This window comes from Tetrao urogallus (assembly GCF_951394365.1).
Source record: "Tetrao urogallus genome assembly, chromosome: 9".
Taxonomy (NCBI): Eukaryota; Metazoa; Chordata; class Aves; order Galliformes; family Phasianidae; genus Tetrao; species Tetrao urogallus.
The window spans coordinates 12,325,441-12,340,313 of NC_136822.1; the positions used below are offsets into that span (position 1 = coordinate 12,325,441).

At 52.3% G+C, this 14,873-nt stretch overlaps 2 protein-coding genes across 2 annotated transcripts; both read left to right on the top strand.

The window, feature by feature from the left end:
* Positions 1-1,629: 1,629 nt before the first annotated feature.
* Positions 1,630-3,573, top strand: LOC306949884 (uncharacterized protein; the record flags this gene model as incomplete). The annotated part of the gene is made up of 1 exon (XM_079539933.1): positions 1,630-3,573. The coding sequence occupies one exon, from the start codon at positions 1,630-1,632 to the stop codon at positions 3,571-3,573; it is 1,944 nt and encodes a 647-aa protein (XP_079396059.1).
* Positions 3,574-12,859: 9,286 nt separating this feature from the next.
* On the top strand, positions 12,860-14,551 carry LRRC15 (leucine rich repeat containing 15; the record flags this gene model as incomplete). Its single annotated transcript, XM_079539815.1, has 1 exon — positions 12,860-14,551. One exon carries the CDS (start codon positions 12,860-12,862, stop codon positions 14,549-14,551), a length of 1,692 nt encoding a protein of 563 aa, XP_079395941.1.
* Positions 14,552-14,873: the final 322 nt, after the last annotated feature.

Here is a 14,873-nt window from a genome sequence, read left to right on the forward strand (position 1 = left end):
TGAGGATAAACAAGACAGTTAGCAACCATGAGCAGCAGTTATGAATGATGGCAATTACGAGGCGAGATAAGATTCCCAGATTGTATGGCAGCTTCTTGTTTGACATAAAGAGAACTTTGGAAGTTTGGTATCTTGAGGCTTTTTTTTCCTGACTTACTGTGTCATTCAAAGAGGTCTGGAAGGCCCAGTGAGAGCGAGCTTTGCAGCACCACGTTGCCGGTTGATAACGCCACGTGCCATTTGCTTTCCTTCTCTAGGAAGAGATGCTAATTTTACCAGTCTTCAGTTCCCCGAACTAAACCAAGAATATATTTTTTTAATTCTCCCTGTTAGTTTTTCTTTGACGCAGCAGCTGGGTTTGATCGATAGTTTTGTGCTCTTGTCATCAGTTCAGGCACAAGAGAAGCACATGACAATTTGAGACCACTATCCCCTTTTAGCCCTACTTACTCCTTTTTAAGGGATCAGGTTTGTACCCAGGTCTGTCTGTCGGGTTTGTTTGAGTGAGCTTCATCCATGTCCCTTAAACAGCAGCAATAAGATGTGGGTATGCTGGGATGGTGTTCTCCCATCGTGGTGCTCTTAGAGCTGAAGACTGACATAGTTACAGCAATTCCAGTCCTGTCTGTGGCAATCTCAGCTGCTGCTTCTCCTGTGCTTCAGCCAGTTCCTTGATGTTCAGGTTTCTAATGTACTTGGACTTGTTGATTTCACTAAGGAAGTAAATGTAAACTGTGAAGGGTTTCTGTTTGACTCGGTCTTTCAAATATTATCATTACAGCTACAATGGTTTAATGATTGCTTTCCTGTTCGGGAATTGATGCAACTTTCAGAGTTTTGAGTGTGTTTCATGCAGACCTACCTTTATTCATCCAGCTTTCTAGCTGAGGTCATAACACTTCATTCCTTTCCTTTCATTATTTATAATACTTCTGGTAATGTGGAGTACTGTGAAGTTGTTCAAGTGAGACTTGCTGATTATCAGAGGCTTATTGCCACCCTTTGTTAGATAAGCTCTTGTGTATTTTTTTCAAAAATAGCCTGTTGCTCCATGTGTGTTCTTGAGCTTTTCCAAGAAGCAATCGCTTCCAAGTGCTGAGAAATGGTTTTACGGAGCTGTGCGGTGTGTTGACTTTGACCATATAATACTGCAAGAGTTGTAGGATGCCCTTTTTACCTCTGTTATCTATTTTTGCATGCTGAAACTATACTTCTAGATAACCAACAATAAAAATATTATTGGTGCAGGGCTGTCTGATCTTTTAAGACTTTCTCTGTACAACTTAGCAATGATACCTTTCAGTTCAAATAAATACGTCCTTTGACTATTTAAGCAGTTTCATTGTGATTCTCATATGCTTTAGTCATCCTTGGCTAGTACAAATATTAATAAGGAGTACTTGATTTACAGAAGAGCTTTATCTGTACTTCTCAGTGTAAGCTGAACTCCTTCGAAACATTTGCAGTCAGCAGCAGTAGATTTTGAAGTTGGTTTTCAAGCCAAGAGAAATTTCAGATTTTATGGTGTATTCCTACAGCTTTGTCTGCTATGTTTCTAGCTACCTGTGATCAAATCCTGACACTCTCTCATTTCTTGTAACAGCTGATGTTTCTGGTGCTTCAGCAAGAATGTTGGTGATTCGTTTGTCAGTAGTGATCAAGCTTTTCTTCCAGCTGGAGGCATCTGTTTGTCCTGAGAAATGCGACTGCTCTTTCAAAAATGCGATTCATTGCTCTGGTCCTCACATAAAAGACCTGGAATCATTAAATCTTCCTTGCAATATGACAAAAATTCACATAACAGACACTAACGTAACGTACGTGCGGGATGTGTTTGCTGGGATGGGAGAACTGCAGCATCTCATCTTGTCTTCAAACAACATCGCTCTGATTTCACCACGGGCATTTAAAGGCTTGAGAAGGCTGAAAGCCCTCAAACTGCTAGATAACAATCTGGTTGAACTTCCTCCAGAAGTGTTCAATGACACAGTACAACTTCAGCAACTGATCATTGAAAATAACAGGCTGAAATCCATCCAAGAGGATCTGTTTGACAGACTAAGCAGTTTGGAGGAGCTTTTCTTGAACAAAAACCAACTCAGAACACTTCCCAGTGGTGTGCTGAAGAAACTTGCCAAACTCAAAGTACTGAATTTGTCAAGAAATTCTTTGGCAGTTCTGCCTAGAAATATATTTAGTGCATTAACTAAGCTTGAGAAGCTGATGTTGTACTTTAACAGGCTCTCTTCAATAGAGTCTGGTATATTTGATAGCCTGAGGGAGCTGCTGGAACTCTTTCTGCATTCCAATGACATTCAGTCTATTGCCCCTGATGTATTTCATCACCTTCATAAACTTAGAAGCCTAACGCTCTCCAGAAACAAGCTTGAGATTTTGCCCCCTGGGCTCTTTCTGCACTTGCGTGATCTGTCTAAACTGACCTTATATGGGAACCCACTGAAGTCTCTTCCAGAAGTGTTGTTTGGAGAAATGAGGAATCTTGGTAGCCTGTGGCTGTATCACACAAAGCTCTCAACGATACCAGATTTTGTATTCAGTAACTTGACAAATTTGGAGCTTCTTGTGCTGAGTTTTAATCCGGAGCTTAGTGTTCTTCCTGAGAATGTGTTCAGCGGTCTGAGAGAACTGCGGGGCCTTTCTCTGCATACAAATAATATTTCCAGTCTGCCAGAGGGCATCTTCCAGAGCCTTCAGAAACTGCAGAACGTTTCCCTTTTCAGTTCCAGGCTTCAAGTTCTTCCCAGAAGCCTCTTCCATAATCTCAAGCACCTCCAGAAAGTTTACCTCAATAGTACTGAGCTGCAGTCTCTTCCTGAAGATCTGTTTACCTCTTTACCTGAGCTGCAAGAAGTCTACCTTGACGACAACCCTTGGAAATGTGATTGCCAAATTCTTGGCTTCCGAGAGTGGCTCCAGAGGAGCACAGAGGTCGTAAAAGAAGCACAATCTCTAATGTGTGACAGCCCACTCTCATTAAGGAATATTTCTCTTCTGGCTCTAACAGATCACCATCTGAAGTGCCTGCCAACCACAGCCATTACATACCAGATGTTCAAGTCAACTTATTCCCAGACTTCGACTTCTCTTATGATGGAGCACGTGAAATCATCTTGGGAGACAACTGTACCAGCATCTGACATAGATACCAGCACACCTACATCGGTTCCAGTTGTAAGAGCAGCTCCAGGTTTCACCTATTCCCACATTGAAGATGTTGAAGGCTCTGGCTCTCATTTCTTAGATGTTCCAACCCAAACTTCTCCCAACATCATAGAAACCAACAGCGTCAGAGGAACAGTTCTGACTACTCTTGCCCAGTGGGACGAACTACCTGCTTACAGGAGTACCCAGCCCTATTTTAATGCCAGAATTGTTTGTTGTCAGCTATTCTTGTGCCTTCACAGTTTGATTTTAGCACTCCAGACTGTCATCATTCTGCTCAGTCTGTATGTGGTGGTTAAAACCAGGCAACTCTTGCACTCCAGACATGTTCCTGCTCAGCCTGTAGTTCTCATAAAATTTGTAAAGAAAGGATCAGAAACGTTGCAATGAAATCATTTTGGACAGTTGGCTTGGTTCTCCACAGCAAGGACCATGAACGCTTTGTCTCTACAGTATAACGAAAATGTGCTTTTATCTACCTTAGCGTTTGCCCAAAGTGACTGCAGTCACTGCACACTGCGATGGCACATGATGTGCAAAACACAGATGGGAAGCTGAAAGAAAATCCACGTCCACCTCCACACACAGCTCTGCACTTCAGTCAGTGTGCTGCGCCTTCCTGCATTGCACTGCTGCCCTGCCCTGGCTGCTGTGCTCACACCGCGGCTGTGGATGTGGCCCCTCCATGTGATGGCTTGTGAGAGAGAGCTCTCCGTGGGTGAGGAAAACATGCAAACAGCACAGGGAGGTTTACACGGGAGCACAGCTTTAACTGTTGTTTAAAGGTTGCCTGGAGTACTCCAAATATTATGATGCCTCACATTGCCTGCAGTGTTTTGTGTCCTTATTGAGAAAACAAACAGTATTCTTGGGAGGACATGCTGGAAAATAGCTTTTAAAAAGAGCAGGAGAGGGAGGGGGGAGTGGAAGTGATGGGGGGGAATGGTATGATGCAAGTGTCTTTGTTTTTGCCTTCTATTCTCAGCCCCGGTACAGGATGTGTGAGGAAGAAGGTAATGTCAACCATACAAAGCTGATAGACTCTTCCTCTATCTTAGAGGAAAGATAGATGCTGGTCTAAATGTACACTTGTGATGAATTCTATTGTTTGTTTTTAAAACTTTGTCACATTCCTGAAGATTCAGCTTTGTAGTAAATGCTTTCATCCCTAAATTTTGTCAGTGATGTGAAAAGCATGGGACAACTTGCCCTGTGTTGCAGTGTGGCTTGAAAGTGGCGTGCCATGCAGATACCCAGGGCTCTGCAGCATTGTGGCTGAGCGTCAGCAGGTGCCACTGCCTGTTTGGAAGCTGGCCAGGCAGCTGCTGGCCTTGTCCCCAGTTTCAGCATGGAACTGAGCTGTGCTTCATTGGAGTTATCAGCATGCAGGTGTGAGAAAGGCAGATTCAGTGTTAATATATTGTGCTCATTACCTAGGCTTGCTCCCCAACTTCCAGCCTTTTCAAGCCTCTGATACACAAAGGCAGACTCTAGGTAATAGCGAGACTTTTGGTCTTAGTATTTACAAATATTTTGAGTGAGATGAATATTCTGGTTTGCATGTAGACTCATTTGGGGTGGATACTCCTGTGGTAGCTCTCACTTTTTAGTTTTATCTTAACTGTGTGACTCGTTCTTGAAAGCTCTTCCCTTTTGCTCAGAAGCTGGGACTGGATTAATGAGCCTCTGCGTGTGGCTTCCTGGGTGTGAGACCCAGTGCCCTGAGAGTCCTTTTGGAGCCTGGTTTTTTGAAGCAGGGATATTCCTGAGCAGCCTGAAGAAGGTGCTCAACAGGCCTGAGGTTAAGAACATTGGCATTTGCAGCAAGTTTGTAGCTTGTCCTCTGTTGTATGCAGCTCTAGGCAATGAGAATGAACTGCTGCTGGTGTGGAATGCCTCTTGTAGGCTGTGAAAGAAGGCAGTGGGCCTCTGTAGCGTTAAATAACCACCATCTTGCTTGTGAGGTCTACTAAACTTTAGTGAGCCAGGCAGTAGCTAGAGCCATCTCTAAAGGAGGAGCAGTGTGTGGGGCAAGCTGGATGGGATTCATGAACAGAAGCACCAGTTTATTGCAGTGTAGCTAAATGAGAAGCAGAGAAACAACATGAGTGCTTTACAAGTGGTGGCTCTGGGTTATTGTTAGCGCTTGCAAGGAGGCACTTAGCACAGATTTAGCTCTTGTTGGACAATTGTGCTGACCACTCAGTGCCTGCCAGCCACAGGGCTGTCATGTAAGTGCCACGCACACATCTGTGTACAGCAGGCAGGGGTGAGTAGGTGAGTGAGGGCACTGTATGGCTGCACTGGTCATTGCCTCCTTTGGTGTGGCTCTGAGGAAAGGGGCTCACGCTTGAATGCACACTGATTCCTAAGAAAGCAACAGTTTAGTTGGCATATAGCAGTAGTATTGACTTCCAGCTGGCTCTCTGCATGTCCGATCTGCTGTGCGGGCCGGGTGCAGAGCAGCAGGTAAATAGCAGCTGCTATCTATTGAACCTTCCATTGGCTGTCCCAGCCCAAAACCAGGCCAGCTCTGCCTTGGCGTGTCTCCCGTGGCTCACTAGCTGCAATTGCTGCACTCTGGCACGTGGGGGCTTTGGCACATTGCTGCATACAGTGAGGCACAAGGAGGACGGTGATCTGTCTCTGCATGCTGTCATCGGGCTTTCCCCACTCCTGAGCCAGACTGGGGAAGTGAAGTCAGCAGACAACAAAGGGCTGGAGCAATGGGGTGTTTCATAGAGTCTTCCTTTCTTCCCTCTGATGGAGATGTCATGTTTTGTTCTGACTCTGATTCATTGCTTGTTGCCCAGCATAGCTCAGTCCTTTCTGGAAATCTCCAGCCTGGAAAAGTCAGAGGAAATCCTTACTTAGATCCCACCTCTGTTCACTCTAGGGAAGGGGTTCTCCAGGTCAGCGTCACACAGATGCAGCAGGTGGCAGGCAGCAACAAGGGCTACTTGGGAAAAACACAACAAGCCTTCCCAGCAGCGAGGGCTCCTCAGGAAAAGCACATGGCAAGGTTTTCCCCAGCCCTGCTGCTTTTTCCTCACGTCCCATCTAAACCTCCCCTGGGAGATGGTGGGGTGGCTGATCACGTCCTGGACTGGGGGTAGGTGCAAGCCACGTCTGCCTGCATTCTGCTTTTTCCTCCTGCTGGGTCCCTGCCTGCACTTTGCAAGCCACCAACCGTGTGTGCTGCGCCTGTGTCCCTTAGTGTCCTCTGCCCTTCTCACCTCACCTCTGAGATAGCAGCTGTTTGAGGACCTTTGTTACCACCTGCAGTGGTGACTGACTGAGTCTCACTGTATGCAGCTTGTTTGGAAGCTTGACGCATTACCATCATCACTGCTAACTTGGAGCACAGTTGTAACTCTCATCTCAGCCCTCTGGCACCCTCAGGAGCTGCATCTCACATCCTGCTCCTCCCTGTCCCAGAGGCAAGGAGCAACTGGGTGGCAGCAAACGTGCTGTGAGGCTTTGACCACAGGACCTCCAGCAGAGAGCTCTGGTGTGGGAGCTGGCTGAGAGGCAGAAGCGTGGGATCCTCTTGATGATGTTATGGGGAGTTGCCTGAGTTTCTCCCCCTGCCCAGGGACAGCACATCTCACCCGGGGCAGCTGATTCAGCAGCTGTGCTATCAGCATGCAGCATTTCCTAGGGATTTCAGAACTGTCTCAATTCTCTCAATCAAAACCTGAATTTGCATCCCTTGCTGGGTGTTCCTGAGCAGATGAGCCTTCACACAGCCTCACTGTGGGATGCACTGCCACAGCCCTGCTTTGCTGCAGAGAAGGGTCATCTCAGCTGCACCTGGGGATGCCGGCACCAGGTTGGGCCCCCCTTGAGCAATTGCTGCTGCAGGATCCTTGTGTTTTGTACCTTTGTTTCTCTCAGAAGATAAGAGCCTGGAGCCAGGGAGTAGATCCACAGCCTTCTTCCCAGGTTGGGTTGGGGAAGGGGCTGGTGCAGAATGAGCTTTCCCCTCAGCCCTGCTCCAGCCTGTCCTGCCCCAGCTTGCAGCACCCGCACCCCACTCGGACAAGTTCTTTCCGCTTTGGTTGTTGCTGCTCACAGAGGATTTGGCTGCAGTCCCTGCATTCCTTCCAGGCTAGCACTGCCCTGGGCCCAGGCCAAGCCCTGCTGCTATCACTCAGAGCAGCCGGGAGCAGTGCTGTGCACCTCTACCAGCTCAGCCAGCCCCACTAGAGTTTGTATGCAGAAATGTTGGCTTTGAGTCCTGCTCAGGGGGCAGCCCTTCTGTGTACTGTCCTGGAGGGATCTGTTTCCTGGCTATACCCTCACTGCAGTGCCCATGAGTTCTCTGGAGGCAGGACCCCAACCCCTGGGGAAGATGCAGATAAGCTGTCCATAGCTGTGAGCAGCCCTGCCCCTCCAAGCTCAAGCTGAACTGGTTGTGGGGCCTGAATGCCTGGCCCTGGGTAGGAGCTCTCACAAAGGGCAGGTGGGGGTTAGGGAGAGGGCTGCAGGTGCCTCTCAAATGGGAGGCCACTCCTTGCCACACTCCAGCCTACATATCCTGCTGCTCAGCCCTCAGTATCGGAATGACTTGAGGTGGAAAGGACCTTCAAGCCCACCCAGCCCCAACCACCACCATGGGCTGCTTGTCCCACCCACCCTGGCCTCAGGCAGCTCCAGTGATTGAGCACCAACAGCCTCACCACCCTCTGAGTAATGAATTTCTTCCTAATATTTAATCTAAATCTCCCCTCTTTTAGTTTAAAAAAAAAAAAAAAAAAAACAAAAAAACACAACACTAAAACATTCCCTCTTGTCCAGTCACTTTCAAAAGTGTAATAAGTTGATTCCCTTCCTGCTTACAAGCTCCTCTCAGGTATTAGAAGGCTGTAGTGAGATCTCCCTGTAGCCTTCTCTTCCCCAAGCTGAACCTTCCCAGCTCCCTCCTCCTCCCTGCATAGAGGAAGATGCTCCAGCCCTTTGGTCATTTTCACAGCCCTCCTCTGGCTCCCTCTGGATAGCATTCCTCCCTTCTTCTGCGTCAGCTGCACCATTCAGCTTCGTACCATCAACAAACTGGCTAAGGATACACTCAGTCCCCCCAGTCCAGGTCTTTGAAGAGCACCAGACCCAAGACAGATCCAGGAGAGGATATTTTCTTTTTTTTTAGACATTTAAAAAAACTAATTCTTTTAGATATCAATTATTTTTCAATGATACTGTGCAAAAGACACAGGCAGGAGAGAGATGACGGTTGCAACATATGTTCTTTCTCCAGTATCATCTGCAAGACATCATCCACCTGATGCAACTCAAGAGGATATGGAGTTCCAGGTTGGGATGATGAGTGAGATAAGCTGGCTCACATTCATGCACAGGTTTTTGATTTTCTCTGTAATGCTATTTGTATCTCCTTTTGGGCACCTGCCAGAATCCTATGCCTCCCAGAGCAACTCTGAGTCTCTATATCCTGGAGTCCATCTGTAATGCTATAATGGGATGGAAAGTACCGCAGTAAGAGCAGAGCAGGAAAGTCTTCGGCTACAGCAAATGAGAACATGCCCAAACACAGCAGACACAGAACCAAAGGAAAAGAACTGCTTACCTCAGGAAAGCATCAGGTAGGCAGGAATCCCAAGTAAGAGATGCTCTCACCTCCACTGCCAACCCTTAAATGAGGTCTGGGAAGGGGTGCATCCTGGCTCCTCCCCTTCCATCACTTAGGTACATTGCATGCACCTGAGCTCCCTGGGTTGGCCCTGCCTTCCCACCAGGTGCTCAATCAGTGCTTCAGGCCATGACTCCGCATTTCCACTACACCATCAGTTTAGCTTTCTCCTCTGTGGACTTTCACAGCTTTACTTTCAGCTCCTGCAGCTTAACTTGGCAGTAACCTGTGTGGTTTTTGTGCCAGCACCTCCTGTTCTAGATGGCTTTTCAAAAACTCTGTTTTCAGGCAACAGCTCTAATGCCCAATTTCTTCCACCTTGCACCCAAAAAATCTCAGTCTGCAGAAATATTCTTCATCCCCACTGCTCTTCTCCTGCTCCTTTATATCAACCTGCTCCTGTGCGTTGAGGACCTGCAGTTCTCTGCCTCAAGAGAACATCCCTCCTGGCATGATGCACAGTTAGCAGGGCTGCTGTCTGAATAGGACAAGAGGAAATGGTTTCAAACTAAAGGAGGGGAGGTTTTGACTAGATGTAAGGAAGAAGCTGTTCACACTAAGGGTGGTGAGGCACTGGCACAGGTTGCCCAAAAAGGCGGTGGGTGCCCCAACCATGGAGACACCCAAGGTCAGGCTGGACGGGGCTCTGAGCACCTGATGGAGCTGTAAGAGTCCCTGTTCAGTGCAGGGGGGTTGAACCAGATGGCACTTAAGAGTCCTTTCTAACTCAAATAGCTGTATGATTGTGTGATCTCTGCTTGTCTCCACCCTGCTCACCCTTCCTTCACACGGCTGGGTTTGGCCCCACTCCAAGCCCCTGTGAGAAATGGGTGCTTCTCAGAGCAGGGAGGGCAGTTTGCAGGAGTCAAAAATACCTGGGGTTGTCCCAGACCTGCACTGTAGAGAGCAGGGAGTGTGAGGGTGTCCACACCCTCCACCAAATGCATCTCAGAGGAGGTTTCTATGAGTTCTGCTTGTCAGAAGCACATCCCTGCATCCCTCTGCAGCCCAGGGGAACCCCAGGACTGGGGGGGCACAGTGATGGGGCTGCCAGTGCTGTGTGGGTGAGCGCGGTGCACTCAGCTGGTAGGGAGATGAGTAATGCTCTCCTCCAGCCAAGCCCACAAGCTGCTAAGTTTAGCAGTGATTTGTGTTTTTCCAAGCTGTCTCGAGTCCCTTGGTGATTCAGAGCCGCCCAGCTTTGCTACCCCATCTGTGTGAATGTGTTGGGATGGGGCCAGCACGGATGCAGCTGGGACTGTCCCAGTTCTGGACCGTGAGGCAAAACATGGTGACACCACATCACTGGGACTTGGGGGTGCCAGGGTGCGAGCGCCCCTTCCTTTCCTGTCTCTGCTCCTCTCCCTTGCCTGTAGTCAGGGAGTGCACAGTGATGCCAGCCCCTGCCCATGCTGTCCCTGCAGGAATGCCCTAGGGCTGGTCCCTGTGCACCATGCCCTGCAGCACCCTTCCTGCCAAAACGGTTTGGGGGGTGCAGTCACATTCTGCCCCAGCCCCATGTGCTGCATCTGCCCCTGCTGGGACCACGCTGCTTGGAAGATGCTGAGTGTGACATTCCTCTGTCGGCCCGGGTCTGGAGTGGTGCTTTTCCAGCCACACTGGGTTTTGATTTCTATGTGCCTCACTGAAAGCCGTGTGCCTGGAGGGTTACTCAGAGTGGGCAGCAGCCCAGCAGTGCTGGCAGTGGGCAGCCAGATCTGGCAGACAAGGGGTGATAAGGGCCGGCCAGTCCCACTCAGTACCAGGGTGCAGGGCAGTTCCCAGCCGCTGCCTGACCTCCCAGTGCATCACTCATGGAAGCAGGGAGTCTATTTTGGGAATGGCATCACTGGGAAAAACTGCTGCATCAACAGCATGTGAAGTAAAGCAGTTGCAGACAGTGTTTTCAAAATGCCTGTTTTCCATCCCAGTTTTTCTCCTGGGCATGGGCAGCCAAGCAGCAGAGGATGCTGTAAGGGTAGATTCTGGCTGGGTGCTTCCCTGGCATGGAGGGGACCCGCACTCCCCAGCACGTCCCACAGCAGCCAGGCCCCAAGCTCATCCCCCTGGGAACACCTCTAGATGTGATGTGGCAGTAGCTGCTGGAAAGGTCTCACTCCCACGCTCTTCTCACGGTCCAAGTCAAGCTGCAAACTGCCCTCTCCATCTCTGCAGCCTGCAGAGTCCCCTTCCCCTGCGTGCCACCAGCCCTGCCAGTGTGGCACGCTGCACAGAGTGGCAGAGAACAAGTGATGCTGCACCCAGCACCCGTGCTGTGCTAAGGAGTGTGTTCAGAGGCAACACTGTGCTGTTCCCATCTCAGGCAGCTCATTAGGGTGTCTGGGACCTGAGCTGCTGCGGAAATGTGGGTGGGCTGAGACGGGATTAGAGGCAGCTGGGAAGTCCCGCTGCCCCGTGGTTAGCACAGGGCTGCTGCTGGCTCAGAACAAGGCTCCATATGTGTTGGTTTTCCCATGGTCGTATCTCCTAAACCTCTGCTTGTGGCTGCTGCTGGACCAGGCTGCCTGGGAGAGGTGGGCATGGGGCAACCAGGCTGGTGGTGGGGCCAAAGGAAAAGTAGGGCTGGTGCCCCAGGGAGTCACGATCCCTGGCTGTGTGCTGGGGGCTGCAGGGCTGAGCCGCACGCAGCGTGCTGGCTGACGTGCACAGCGTGTTCTCAGGGCCGACTGCTTGTCTTCAATCGAGAGGGTTCACAAGCAAGAAACCAGCCACTCCATCTCCCAGTCAATCACTCTGTTTGCTGAGGAAGTGCGAGCTGGAAGCCGCTCTGCTGCAGTGATTTCCGTAACCCCGCCGCTGCCCCTGTGCTGATTCATTGATTTGGACGGGTTATATACTGGGAGGGGAAGCGTGAACCGCACTCGGCGCTCCTGCCAGCACGGAGCTGTGCTCGCTCAGCGCTCACGGCTGCAGGACATGGGTAAGTCTCCCTTCTGCTGTAATCTCCCCATCCCCAACGCGGCCCTCAGGCCCCCGGGAGCCCCCAGAAAATCACCGCGGGGTGGGAGCATGGCTGGCTGGTGTGCACGCTGAGCACCTTTTGGTGAGTTGGAGGTATTTATCCTACAAGGGTTCAACAAACTGAGTTAGGGGGGCAAAGTTTCTTAAATGATAACCCATAAAGAATGTGAAAGGAGGGGCAGAAATTTAGGGGGGCTGAGGTTAGAATCACTTGGATGCTGAGGGGTTGGGTGTTCAACCCCTTGATCTGCAAGCTTTTGTCCCTTAAAAGAGAAAGGGAGGTAAATTGCTTTCAGCTGTCTTTCCTGAACTGCCCTCCAGTTGGATGCTCCACGAGCTCACTTACAGGGAGTGACATGAGCTGTGCTTTTGATGTGCAAAGCATTTGGTGGAGTTTATAAGCTGCTTGCTATAAACAAAACTGTTCTGGGATGCAGATTGTTTCCATATGTGAGCCATAAGCCGGCTGGTTGCAGAGGGCTCCTCCCTCCCCTCCAGCAACAGGCGCTTCCCTGCACTCTGTGAGCTCCCAGCCGTGCCCGACCGAGCCCTGCTTTGTGCCTAGGAAGCGCAGGTTTCCTCCTGCCATGTGCCACTGGGAGCTGCCAGCCAGGCACAGACTGCTGCTGTACCCATGGGTGGGCTTCCAGAGCAGGATGGAGGGGAGAAAGTCCTTGGTGTGTGCAGATAGATGATGGCATAGCAAAGCACTTTTCCTCCAGTAGCTCCTGTGGCAGCCCTGGGCTCTTCTGGTGCTGGTGACTGCTGGTTTGAGGCTCTCCACCTTTTGGGGATGCTGGCAGGCTAGCAGCACCAGGACCAGCTCACCAAGCTCACTGCAAAACAGGAAACCATGCTCCCAGCTGCTGGAGGAGCGGGGCACGCCAGGGATGCCACTAATAGCTGTGGTGTGACAGCGAGACGCCGCAGCCGGCTCTGCCCTGCCTGGTCCAGAACTCCTGGGGAGGAGTGTGTCCAGCCCTGGGAAGGCAGCACCCATCCCGAGGTCGGCGGTGAGCCTCCTACTTTCTTTTCTCCGCAGGCCCCATGGAGCAGGGAGGTTGGTGGCTGCTGCTGCTGCTGCTGGGCTTCCACCCGGTCCGCGGGCAGTGCCCGGAGCAGTGCCAGTGCGTCCGCACTGCCCAGGTGGAGTGCTCGGGCGCCGGCATCACCGCTGTCCCCAGCCCCATCCCCGCCAATGCGGTGACCCTGCAGATCGTCAACACGCGCATCACCGAGCTGGGCGAGGCATCCTTCGGCAACGCCTCCCTGCTCATCGGGCTGCGCATCGAGAAGAACGACCTGCGGCACGTCAGCCCCGACGCCTTCCAGCACCTGCCCGACCTGCGCTACCTCAGCCTGGCCAGCAACAAGCTGCAGGAGCTCCCGGTGCAGGTCTTTCAGCCCCTGGGCAAGCTGGAGTCGCTGCTCCTCTCCAGCAACCAGCTGCTCCGCGTGGAGCCTGACCACTTCGCTCACCTGAGCAACCTGAAGGAGCTGCAGCTGCACGGGAACAATCTCCGGGAGCTGACGGAGGGGCTGTTCGACCAGCTCGCCAGCCTCACCAAGCTCAACCTGGCCCGCAACAACCTCGACCGCCTGCCGCCCCGCGCCTTTGAGCGGCTGCCCCAGCTGCAGGTGCTGCGGCTCTACGAGAACCGGCTGCGGCACATCCCGGCGGGCGCCTTTGATGCGCTGCCCGAGCTGCAGGAGCTGGGCCTGCACCAGAACCAGCTGGAGATGCTGTCCCCGGAGCTCTTCGTGCACAACGGGAACCTGCAGAAGCTCTACCTCTCCAACAACCTCCTCACTGCCCTGCCCGCCGGCATCTTCCTGCCGCTGCGTGCCCTCTCCAAGATCACCCTGCACGTCAACCGCCTGCACGACATCTCCCCGGCCGCCTTCGGCCCCATGCCCAACCTGCGGGAGCTGTGGCTCTATGAGAACGAGCTGGCCGCTCTCCCCGCCGCCGTCTTCAGCAATCTCACCCAGCTGCAACTCCTGGTGCTCAGCAAGAACCAGCTCCGATCTCTGGCTCCGGGGGCTTTCCGTGGGCTGGGTGAGCTGCTGGAGCTCTCGCTGCACTCCAACGCCCTGCGCCGGCTGGATGCTGGGGTGCTGGGGGGAATGCCCAAGCTGCAGAACATCTCCCTGCAGAACAACCGCCTGCAGACGCTGCCCCGCGGCCTCTTCGCTGCCACTCCGAGGCTGCAGCACATCCAGCTGCACGCCAACACTTTGGAGAGCCTGCCAGCAGGCATCTTCTCCCCACTGTCCGCCGTGCGGGAGGTGAAGCTGCACAACAACTCGTGGCGTTGTGATCAGGCCATCCTGCCCCTGCGTGCCTGGCTGGAGGCGAACCCCAGCAAGGTGGGTGAGACCCCCCCGGTGTGCGCCCAGCCGGCCCCGCTGCGGGGAACACCCATTGCCGAGCTGCAGCAGGACCAGCTACCCACTGCCCGGCCCAGCAGCCCGCTGCCTGCCCGCCCCTCCCAGGAAGCATTGCCATCGGGGTCCCCCACCACGCTGCCGGCCACCCCTGTGTCTCGGGAGGAGGAAGAGGAGGAGGAAGGCAGGGGGTGGTGGGGGCTGACGCGCACGCAGAGCGCGGTGGTTGGGGCCGTCATCGTGCTGGTGTGTGTGGCCCTGCTCTGTGCCCTCGTGGCACTGGTGGTGTATGGCTGCAGAAAGAAGAGCCATGTGGTGCTGATGAGGATGAAAGCACCCAATGAAGCCTGATCCCCCATGAGCCCCGGGGGCAGTAGTGACCCAGAGCTGGATGGACAGCATCACACCATGTGCCAAGTCTCCTGTGCTGCTCTGCTTCGCCGTGCCCCTGCTCTGCAAGCAGGGTGTCAACTATGGATGCCCCCTTGGCTCCCCTGTCCCCAGCCCCTCCTGCCTCTGTACTCAATCCCTTCCTGGGGCCAGGAGCCAGAGTACAGGGTGCCAAGTAGCAGAGCAGGGAGCAGCAGCCTGGCCACAGAGCACTGGGACTCCCCCTCCATCACCTCACATCATTTCCTTGAGTTGCCCCCAGCCCCATGCCCTCAGCCACAGC